The sequence below is a fragment of the Vulpes vulpes genome, chromosome 6 (genome assembly GCF_048418805.1).
Source record: "Vulpes vulpes isolate BD-2025 chromosome 6, VulVul3, whole genome shotgun sequence".
NCBI classification, from domain to species: Eukaryota; Metazoa; Chordata; class Mammalia; order Carnivora; family Canidae; genus Vulpes; species Vulpes vulpes.
In genome coordinates, this window is record NC_132785.1 from 101,485,741 (window position 1) to 101,498,303 (window position 12,563).

Sequence of the window (12,563 nt, forward strand, 5' to 3'; positions counted from 1 at the left end):
AAAACTGTTTTCTGTCAAGATATATTATTTTACATACCCAATAGCAATTTATGAGATTCTAGTTTCTCTACATGCTCAACGTTTGTTTTTTTCCTTATTTAAAAAAATGAAATTGTAGTCATTGGGTGTAAAGTGATATCTCATTGTGGTTTTGATTTGTATTTCTCTAATGCTAATTATACTGAGCATCATTTATTGCTGCTTATTGGCCATTTGTACATCTTTTTAGAAAAAATGTCTATCCAAATCTTTTGCCTCTTTTAAAAAATGACGTTTTTAAAAAATTGATTATTTATCTTTTGTTGTTAAATGTTCTTTATATATTCTGGGTACTGGACCACTATGAGATATGTGATTTGCAAATATTTTCTCCCATTCTGTAGGTTGTCTTTTCTACTTTTCTAGATCATGTCCTTTGATGCACAAAAGTTTTAATTTTTTTAGGTTTTATTTACTTATTTATTGAAACAGGAAGAAAGAGTGTGCAGATGGGGGAAGGGGATAGAGGGAAGGGGAAAAAAGAATCTCAAAAGACTCCATGCTGAGCAAAGCCTGCTGCAGTGCTTAATCTTAGGACCCTGAGAACATGACCTGAGCCTGAATCAAGAGTCAGGTGCTTAACCAACTGAGCCACCCAGGCACCTCAAGTTTTTAATTTTGATGGTCTTATTTGTGTAAATTTTCTTTGTTCCTTGTACATTTGGTATAATGTCTAAGAATCTATTACCAAATGCAAGATAATGCTTTTATTTAATTTTCTTATTTAATTTCCCTGGCTAGAACTTCCATTACTTCTAGTACAATGTTGAAAAGAAATGGTGAAAGAAGAAATCCTTGATCCTGATCTTAGGAGGGAGTTTTTTGTCTTTTATCATTAAAAATGGGATGTTAACTCTGGATTTTTCATAGATGCCCTTTATCAGACTGGGGACGTTGCCTTCTATTTGTGGGGTTTTTTGTGTTTTTATCATGAAAGGGTGTTCAATTATGTCAAATGCTTTTTCTACATCAATTGAGATGATCATGTGGATTTTTTTTCATTCTGTTAATGTATTGATTATATTCCTGATTATACTGATTATATTTCTTATGCTGAAACACACACTCATGGAATAAATCTGACTTGTTCGTGGTATGTAATCATTTTAATATGCTATTGGATTTAATTTCTAGGATTTTATTTAAGATCTTTGCTTCTGTATTCATAAAGAATACTGGTCTATAGTATTCTTTTCCTGTGTTGTCTGCATTTGTTTTTGGTATCAGGGTAACACTAGTACCATAAAATGAGTTACGTATTCCCACCTCTTCAGTTTTGTAGAAGAGTTTTTAAAGGATTTGTGTTAACTCTTTTTTAAACATTTGATAGAATATTTTAGTGAGACCATCTGGCCCTGAGTTTTTCCTTGTTGAGACTTTTTTTGATTACTGTTTCGTATTGTTCAATGTCTACTCCAGATTTTCGATTTCTTGTATCAATTTTCATAATTTCTGGATTTATCTGGGTTATTTGATTTTTGGCATACAATTGTTTATAGTATAATTTTTATTTCTGTGAAATCAATAGTAATGTCTTCACTTTTAGTCCTAATTTTAGTAATATGAATTTTCTTTCTTTTTTCCCTAGGTAAAGGTTTATCCATTCTTTTGCACTTTCCAAAGAACCAACTTTGGTTTTGTTGATTCAGTGTCTTTTTGTTCTCTATTTTATTTATCTTTGTTATACTTTTTATTAGTTCTTTCTTTCTCTCTGATTTGGGTTTAGTTTGCTCTTATTTTTTTAGTTCTTAGTAGATTAGAGTACTGATTTGAAATCTTTCTTCTTTTTTAAAGTAGATTTTGCAGTTACAAATTTCCCCTCTGAACTACTGTTGCTGCACCTGTAAGTTTCGGTATATTGTGTTTTCATTTCATTCATGTCAAAATCTTATAATTTCCTTTGTAATTTTTTCCTTGACTCATCAGTTAAGAATGTGTTTAATTTCCCTGTATTTGTAAATTTCCCAGTTTCTTTCTATATTGTTTTCCACTTTCCTTTCATTATAGTCAGAGAAGATACATTGTTTGATTTCAGTATTTTAGTGTAAAATGTTCCTTGTTCACTTGAGAAAAATGTGTATTTTACTGTTACCAGGTAGATTTTTCTCTGTATGGTTATTGGGTTACACTGTTGTTCAAATCTTCTGTTCTACTTGTTGATCTTCTGCCTAGTTGCTCTAACCATTATTGAAAGTAGAACACTGAAGTCTCCTTCACTGTTGTTGTTGGATATTTTTCTCCAGTACTGTTAGTTTTTGCTTTGTGTATTTTAGGGCTCTTATTAGGTGTGTATATGTTTATGATTCATATATCTTCTGATGGATTGACCTTTTTATCAATATTTTATGTCTGTCTCTTATAACAGTTTTTGTCTTAATATCCATTTTGTCTGATATTATTGTAGCCATTCTATCTCTCTTGATTACTGTTTGCATAGAAAAAAAAATCTTTCCATTCTTTCACTTTCAACCTATTTATGTCTTTGGGTCTAAGGTGTATACTTAGATCATGTTTTTTAATCAATTTTGTTAGTCTCTGCCTTTTAATTGGGTAGTGTAATCCAGCTACAATTATTGTAATTACTGATAAAGTAAGGTTTTTTTCTAGTTTGTTATTTCTGTATGTCTTTTATCTTTTTTGTTCCTCATTTTCTCCATTACTTCCTTCATTTTTGATTAATATATATTTTCTAGTGTGTCAATTTCATTTTTTTCTTATTTCTTTTGTCAAATATTTTTTTTAGTTATCTTTGTAGTGGTTGCCTGAGGGGTTAAAATTAACATCTTACTTTGTAACAGTCTAGTTTGAATTAATTCCAAATTAGTTTAAATATTATGCAAAATATTTGCCCGGTCTTCCTCACTTATGTTGTTATTTTCACAAAACACATATTTGTACCTTTTTTGCCCATCAACACAGATTTATAATTATTGTTTTATATATTTTTCTTTTTAAATTATTGATTTACAACCCAAAATATATATTAATACTTTTATATCTACCTGTGTAGAGTACCAGTGTTATTTATTTCTCCATGTGAATACCAGATTACTGTTCATTGTCCTTTCATTTCAGCCTGTAGGACTTTTAGCATTTTTTGTAGGGAAGCTCTACTAGTATTGAACTCAAATCTTTTGTTTATCTGAGAATATTTTTATTTCCTTTTCATTTTTGGATTATAGTTTTGCCATATATAAAATTTCTGAGTGACAGATCGTTTTCTTCCAGCATTTTGAGTAGGTTATTTTGCTATCTATTGACCCCTACAGTTTCTGTTGAAAAATTGGCTGTTAACTTTATTGAGGATCTCTCATACAGGTTGCTTCTCTCTTGCTGCTTTCAGAATTCTTTGTCTTTCACCTTCAACAGTTTGTTACAATGTGTCTTGGTGTAGCTCTCTTTATCTAACTTGGAATTGTTGAACTTCTTGGACATGTAGATGTATATCTTTCATTAGACTTGGAAAGTTTTTAGTCATTATTTCTTCAAATATTTTCTCTCTCTCCTCTCCTTATATTCTTTGCACTATAATGCTCCCATTATACATATCTTGGTGCATTTATTAGTGTACTCCCATAGTTTTCTGAAATTCTGCTCATTTATCTTCATTCTTTTTTTCTTTTGCTCAAATTGAGTATTCTCAATTGATTTATCTTCAAGTCACTAATTCTTTGCTTGCTCAAATCTACACTGAACTCATCCAGTGAATTTTTTATTTTAGTTAGATGGTTGACCCTTGACCAACATGAGTTTGAACTGTGTGTATCCACTTTTATGTGGATTTTTTTAATAGTGAAAAAAGTAAATAGTTGATTTAAATTCTAGTCAGCCTAGTGTCTGAGCTCATTCAGGAACAGTTTCTATTTATTCTTTTTGTTGTTGTTTTCCTATATATGGGCTACACTTCTTGTTTCTTTGCATAGCTTATAATTTTTGTTGCAAACTGAACATTTTGAATATTATAAGTAGAATCTCTGGAAGTCAGATTCTTCCCCCTCCCCAAGGTATAATCTCTTTGTCATAATTATTGGTTTTGGTTTGATGATTAACTTTTCTTGACAACTCTATTATTATTTATTGGTTACTAAAGTCTCTATTGCATTAGCTGTGTAGTCAAACAGAGATTTCCTTAAGTGCCTGGGGAGAATGCATACAAAAACAGAAAATCTCTTATTCTTTGCATTTAGACTCTATATATATCAGGGCATGCCTCTAACACTCAGCCAGTTTACAACTCTTAGCTTTCACTTCCTGCTGTGTAGAGTCTGAAGTTCAGCAAGAAGTGTAAGATTAAGTAAAGTCTTTGGAGGATTTGGCTAACCCTGGGTATAAACATGAACTTCTGGATTCCCGAGAATATGCTTTTCCAAGTGCATATACCTGAAAGCATTTCATAACATAGCCTTTCTTTTCAAGTGTCTCAGTTAATCTACTCGTTGTCCCAACTGCCATCCCTTTCCCAGAGAGCAGTAGCTAATATATTTGCCTTTATATTTTTGAACAATACAACAAATCCTGGTTAGCTGCAGAAGCCCAGGAAAAGTTCCAGGTTAGAGGAAATAAAAGCAAGCCCTATATATCCTTCATTGAGCCACTGGACATACTGAAATAATGAACTGCAATTCTTCAGAATAAAGTTTGTTCTCTCTGTAGTACTCAGAATGCTTACCAGGAATGTGGCTGTGTCTTCAAGTATATATTAGTGGAGAAATAGAGGGTTTTTTTTCCTTTTGTTGATTAAGCATTCACCTGTTTCCTATAAACTTTTGGTTTGTAAATATCTGGCAAAGTTGATTCTGATCATTTTTGCTAGCTAAGTCACCTCTTTCATGGAGTGATGGACTTTGGCATTTCCTACTCTGCATTTTCCAATGGAGTCCTTATTATAAAGGAAAATACTGATAGATTTGGTTAAATTAAAATATTCTGTTCATCATAAGACATGATTAAGTAAGACAACAAGCTACAGATATTTATACCATATAAAACTGACAAAGGACTAGTTATCCAGAATATATACTGAAATCTAACAATTGAGTAAAAAGGACAACCCAGTAAGGGAAAATGAGGGCAAAAGACTTAAACAGGGACTTTTCAAAAAAGAACATATAAATGCCTGATAAACATATAAGATAATGTTTTTTCTTATTAATCAGGGAAAGGAACATTAAAACCACAATAGCATATTATTACTACTACTAGACTTGAAAAAAATGCTGATATTGACAGTTCTAGATAGAGATATGTTGTGGAGGAGAAACTATCACCATTTTTTGATAGACATATAAATTTGCTTAACCAATTTAGAAATTTGTAAAAGAGGATATGCCTACATGACAACTAGCAATTCAGTTCCTTAGTATATACATTCAAAAATTAATGCATGTAGGAATCATGATACATACTAGAATATTCATAGTAGCATTGTTCATAGGTCTCCAAAATGGAAACAGTGCAAATGTCCATCAACTGAGTAATCATTATTCAATGCCTCCTTTTCCTTATCTCAAATTTTTCTTTTTACCTCTTCTAATCAGGTATCTATCAAATAATAAAATAGCTGTCTCTCAGACAACTAATAACTACTCCCATCTTGTTCTAATGCCTGTTAAATTCGGTCTCTGTGTGTCTTTAGAATCTCATCTATTTGTGTAGCTTTCACAACCATATCTCTACAAATGATTTTTAAGTATTTATCTGTTGTGTAAGTTCATTTTTTGAGATAGGTGGAAAGTTCATCTCCAGGCTACTTAATGAAATTGCAAATTTATGGTTGCCAATATTAACTGGATCCACATTGTTGATAATTCCTTTCCCAAATCTTTAGTTACCCTCCCTGATCATTCATCAATGCATATATCCAATATATGGATAACTCTCCTAAAGTTATCTTTAACATATATTTCCCCATTTTTCTCATTAATAGATCTTCACTTCAGGCACCAAAGGAAAGAAAGAATAATAGTGAATATCTCTCACTAATAATTTTTTTAAAGATTTTATTTATTTATTCATGAGAGACACAGAGAGAGAGAGAGAGAGGCAGAGACACAGACGGAGGGAGAAGCAGGTTCCATGAAGAGAGCCTGACGTGGGACTCAATCCTGGGACTCCAGGATCACACCCTGGGCCGAAGGCAGGCACTAAACTGCTGAGTCACCCAGGGATCCCCTCTTCTTTTCTTATAATTACCCTACTTTATCATCCCACTTGCTTCCTTGACTCACTTCTACCTTTTTTACTGTCCTGATAACTTCTTTAAGTGATGGATCTAATGGCTTTTTTAAAGTGTTTATTTAGATTCCAGTTAGGTAACATACAGTGTAAGTTAGTTTGAGATATACAATTTAGTGATTCAACAGTTCCATACAACATCCAGTGCTCATCACAAAAGTGCACTCCTTAATCCCCATTACCTATTTTACGATCCTCCCACCCACCTCCCCTCTGTTAACCATCACTTTGCTGTCTATAGTTAAGAATCTGTTTCTTGGTGAGCTTCCTCTCTTTTTTCCCCTCCTTTCCTCATTTGTTTTGTTTCTTAAATTCCACACGAATGAAATCATATATTTGTCTCTCTCTGACCAACTTATTTCACTTAGCATAATACTCTCTAGCTCCATCCACGTCATTGCAAATGGAAAGATTTCTTTCTTTTTATGACTAATATTCCTGTGTGTGTGTGTGTATGTGTGTGTGTGTATCATCTTTTTTATCCATGTATCAGTCGATGGACATTGGACTGTGTCCATAACTTGGCTATTATAGATAATGCTGCTATAAACATCAGGGTGCATGTATGCCTTTCAGTTAGTATTTTTGTATTCTTTGGGTAAATACCTAGTACTCCAATTATTGTATCATAAGGTAGTTATATTTTTAGTTTTCTGAGGAATCGCCATACATACTGTTTCACAGAATAACTACACCAATTTGCATTCCCACCAAAAGTGTAAGATAATTCCCTTTCTCTACATCCTTGCCAACACTTGTTTCTTTTTGCTGATTTTAGCCATTCTGACAGGTGTGAGGTGATATCTCATTGTAGTTTTGATTTACATTTCCCTGATGATCAGTGATGTTGAGCATCTCTTCAATGTCTGTTATCCATCTGTATATCTTCTTTGGAAAATGTGTATGTCTGCTGCCCATATTTAATTGCACAATTTGTCTTTGGGGTACTGAGTTTTATAAGTTCTTTATAAATTTTGGATACTAACACTTTATCAGATATGTCATTTGCCTATATCTTCTGCCATTCTGTAGGTTGCCTTTTAGTTTTGTTGATTGTTTCCTTTGCTGTTCAGAAGCTTTTTATTTTAATGGAAGTCCAATAGTTCATTTTTGCTTTTGTTTCCCTTACCTCAGGAGACATTTAGAAAGAAGTTGCTACAGTTGATGTCAAAGAGGTTACTCCCTGTGTTCTCTTCTAGGATTTTTATGACTTCAAATCTCACACTTAGGTCTTTAATCCATTAAAAAAATTTTTGTGTGTATGGTGTAAGAAAGTGGTCCAGTAAGATAATTTATCTTCCAAACTGAAATACTTATGAAAGTGAAAAGATGTGCTATTTAATAATTGAGCTGGTATGATAGATATAAATCTTGATTGTTCAAGGAAAATTAGGATATACTGTTATTTCATTTACAGATTATTTTCCCCCTTAAATTTTTTTCTTCTGTTAAACCTGTAATATAGATCTCACCTAGAATTATCAACCATCATCTTTTGTTCTTTTATGTACTGTCCTTTGATGATCTGAAACATATGCAGGACTTAAACTGTCACTTACATTGATAATTCCCAAAGTGTATACCAACTCCTAACTTTTCTGAGCTCCAGTGCCATATTTCTAATAGCTCATTGGGTATCTCAGACTATTAACCCCAAAATACGTATTTTAAATTTAAACTTATCTTTTCCCTGAAAAACCCAGCTGTCCTGTTTACATTCATACACACACACACACACACACACACACACACACACACACAGAATGTGTAGTATATGTAAACATGTGTTTGTGAGTCTAGAAATCTATATATCCTGCATACTTACTACTTTGTACATGCACCTTCTTAGGTACTGGACATAAAATAGTAGCAAAAGCATGATTTCATTGTGACAAAGCATTCTAGTATGGGAGATAGACATTGATCAAACCATCATACATATAAATGTAGTATAACTGGAAATTGCTATGAAGTAAAGGAACATGGTGTCATGTTAAGTATAATAGGAGCCTTCTTTGACTTTATTTCTTTTTACTAGTCATTAATGGCAACATCTAGCTCTTTTATTTTTTTAAGAAATTTCTTTTTTTTTATTTTTATTTATTTATGATAGTCACAGAGAGAAAGAGAGGCAGAGACACAGGCAGAGGGAGAAGCAGGCTCCATGCACCGGGAGCCCGATGTGGGATTTGGTCCCAGGTCTCCAGGATCGCGCCCTGGGCCAAAGACAGGTGCCAAACCGTTGCGCCACCCAGGGATCCCCATCTAGCTCTTTTAAATCAGAATATCTAAAGGAAGGAAACTTGAGTGGGGAAAAATTAGAGGAAGACAAACCATGAGACTCCTAACCCTGGGAAACAAAGTGTTGCAGAAGGGAAGGTGGGTGGGGGGATGGGGTAACCAGGTGATGGGCATTAAGGAGACACAAGATGTAATGAGCACTGAGTGTTATATGCAACTGATGAATTACTGAACTCTACATATGAAACTAATGATGAACTATATGTTGGCATTAAGGAAGGCACAAGATGAGATGAGCACTGAGTGTTTTACTATATGTTAGCAAATTGAATTTAAGTAAAATATCTTTAAAAAATAAATCCGACTACCTCCATTTCTTTAAATTATTTATCACAATTAAGTACTCAAATATACTAGCAGATAGAGCAGTTTTTCTTCTCAGAATTCCCATTGCTTTTCACCCTAGTTATGGGAATATTATTTATAAATTGTTAAGCGCTAAAATGGTAGCCTGGCAATGAGGATATTGGTATGGGAACTAAATAAAAGAGCTTCTATGGAAATTTATGAGGAACAGATGATGCATAAGATTAGGAGCACCTTTCTAGTAATAAAGTCTGGCTACTGCTTCCTTGTTTTCACAAAGTAAGAGATATTGAGTGATTGAAAGTTAATTGCTTATTCTTTTATCATATGTATATTACCTCTGTGCTCAAAACTTGAAAGTGGTCAAGTTCTCAGTTCAAAATCAGAAAACCTAAACCCATTAGTATTACCCAGAACTATGCAAATTATGCATAGTCCACAATAATAATTTTATAATCAACATAATAATTTTTAAATGAATAATCCACATTATTTGTCCTTATGTTTGTATATTTTTAGAATAGTGATACTCAGTTACATCAGTTTTTAACATGTTGATAAGTGTAACATCTAATACTAATAGCTAATATTTATTAAGTATTTACTACTTTGTAGTGCTAGATAATTTATATGCATTATCTTATTTAATCCTCAACAGTAATCTGGTAAGGTAGATGCTATCATTATCTTCATTTTTCTAGTTAAAGGAAATGGTGATTTAAAAAGCAGAGCCATCAGTGCCCCCACAGAAGTCATAGCATAGTTAAATGGATAATTGAGAAGAGTTTAATAAGCAACAATAGTGTTTACAAAGGTTTGGGCAGATTTTTAGGGCAAGCAACAAGACACAATGCAGTGCCCTGGGATTAGTAATACTGGGATCATTAATACTCCTAGTCATAATGGGGTAAATGGAGGAAAGTGCTACTGGAATCCAGAAAAGAGCCATAAACAAGTATCATCTGACAGAGGCTATGACCTAGCCAACCTGTGGTACCCTAGTAGAAAAGGAACCACAGGTATAAACCAGACCTTACTCTTCCTCTAACCTTTCAGTTTCCTGGTAGTGTCTTCCCAGTTGGCTGAACCCAACTAGAAACTAGAAAGCACAGAATAACTTGTTGATTCTATCTATACAGGTCAGCTTAGAGCAGCAAGGATGAAGAAGGGTGGAGAATCTGACAGGAAAATGGAAAATATATACGAATTAAATATTATTAAGTGGCAGAGCCAGTAATGTGAATGGCAAACACTTTACTCCTTAACTACAATGCTAGATTGCCTCTCCTAAAAAGAAAACTTTCATGAAATATTATTTGACCAGGGAAAATATTTTAAATCTAAAGGTTTCTATCCTATCCCAAATTGTTGAATATATTTATACCTAACAGTAAGTGAGACTAAATATATGAGAGCTAGGCAGCAAGAATGCCCAAAAAAATACTGTAGGTATTGATTTCAATGGTGTTGCTATTTTCAGAATATTAAACCATCCTTGTTTTTCTTGTTCAGATTCCAGACTCCATCATTTCTCGTGGTGTTCAGGTGCTCCCACGAGACACAGCTTCCCTCAGCACTACTCCTTCAGAATCGCCTCGTGCTCAGGCTACATCTCGTCTTTCTACAGCTTCCTGCCCAACACCAAAAGTAAGTACGGTTCCTTGGCACCTTAAACCTGTTCTACTATACAAATCTGGAAAAATTAACCAATATTTCCCTCTGCTTGTCAGGGTTGGATTGCATGCAAGATAATGCAATGAAAAATGAATGGACAATAAGATAATTACCATTGTTTCACAGATTGTCATATTAGGCCAACAATAGGATAATAGAAATTTCATACAAAATGTTTACTCCTACCTCACAGCTATAATAGGTATCACTTTCTGTAGCTCCTGTTTTTTTGTTTTAGACTTATTTTTTTAGCATACTCATCAGTATAAATGTGAAGTTATTTGTTTATGCAAAGGATGAATGCATTTCTGCCCAATAAACAGTAATATTAACAGAATTTTAAAATGTCACCAAAGGGATTTTTTTTTTTTAACTTCTCTAGATTGGGGTAGCTCCCTGCTCTAGTATCATGCCAAATTTTTTCAAACATATTCAACTTGGAATGTTGCTGCCTAATGCTTGGAAACAAATCTAAATTGATTAGAAAGAAAGTTTTAATGCCAACCTTTGGGGAAGGAAGGAAGTTTTTTAGTATCTATTTCTTATGATTTTCCCAAGTATTGAATCATATGTGGGAGGAAAAAAGGATTAGACATTTATTTGTTGCCTCACATCTTCATGTATATGATAAATTAAGTAGCAGACTTAATAGTGGTTGTAACTACTTTCTTCTGGAATGTCCCTTTCCTGGTTAAGTTAGTCATTTGTGCTTTTAAGTTTTCTATATGATGGATCCAATATTGGCATCAAAAAATTAATGGTAACATTCCTTCTTATTTAATAAGATATGGTGTTAGATATTAGCTGTACACTAAATTTATTCAAGAGATCTGCAGGTAATTTTTCAAAGTGTGGCTTTTTCTTTGTCATCAGATTTAGAACTTATATACTGTCTTCCTCAATTCCAACTTTTACATGAGTTTTAAGAATGTTATAACTGGACTTAACTAGACATGATCTCAAGCGATTCTTCATATGTGTAGTGCAGTTGCTTTTACAATGGTACAACCTTCTCAGCAAAGTCCTCCAGTGTTACTGCTACATATCATTCCTTTTAAATTTGTGTCAATATAACCAATATTAATTTTATAGTTTAAAAAAATTATGGCTCTAAATCTTCAATGAAGGAAAACTATTGGAACATTCTAGACATAAAATATATGTTAATGCTAGTCAGGTGCCTGTCAGCTACATACATCTTCAACTGATTGAAAACATGGAGTTCTAGGACTTGAATTGGTTAGAAGAATCTCATTCATGTCTTTTAAATTTTCAAAGCAAAAGAATTTGTTGTTTTCATTAAATCCCAACTGTCCAAGGTATGCACATTTCTAAAGCCTGGTAATAAAGCTGGAAGTTAAGTCTGCTATAAATGTTTAGTCATTCACCAAATATTTAGACCAAAAATATTGGGAAAATGGAGCTATTCAAGATGCAATATTCTTTTCCTTGATAATATACTGTGAATATAAATATCTAAGCTAAATTTAATTAAACATAGTAGTTTTTGAGCCTTTTTAAAACTTCGTGAACATCTTAATTACAAAAGGAATATTAAATGCAATTCTAAAACTTGGCATTCCAAATTTACTAAAGTGAAATCCTAAAAATAAAAACATTAACATCTATTAAGTTAATTTGCTCATTACAAAACTTTAGGAGAACATATAGCTTGTCTTAATATTATTTTCCTTAGTTAACACTTAGATGAAATAACAATGAATTAAATAAAATCGTGTATTTGAATATCTCTTTTTTTCTAGGATTTTTTTTTCTGTATGTTTATCTAGGAATAAGATTCTTGCTTGTCCTTTTAGGTAATTTTTACCTGTACCAGAATATATACATCAAAAATAAAATTAGTACTTCAGTGTAATTTTAAAATTAAACTTCAACAGCTGAATCAGAACACTAACATAATAAACTAGTTTGAATATTGATTTTTTTAAAGGGAGTGAAGAAAGTCAAATATATGTATTGAAGATCTCAAACTATAAGACTGCTTAATT

The 12,563-nt window shown here is 32.7% G+C and overlaps 1 protein-coding gene across 36 annotated transcripts in view; it reads left to right on the forward strand.

Moving 5' to 3' along the window:
* The window catches only part of GPHN (gephyrin), a 620,367-nt gene that overhangs the window by 407,014 nt on the left and 200,790 nt on the right, over window positions 1–12,563 (forward strand). For all 36 annotated transcript variants that reach the window (XM_026008409.2, XM_026008412.2, XM_072761754.1 and 33 more), the window contains one exon: window positions 10,393–10,527. In XM_026008409.2, the coding sequence (XP_025864194.1) occupies window positions 10,393–10,527 (135 nt within the window). The remainder of the gene's footprint in view (window positions 1–10,392; window positions 10,528–12,563) is intronic.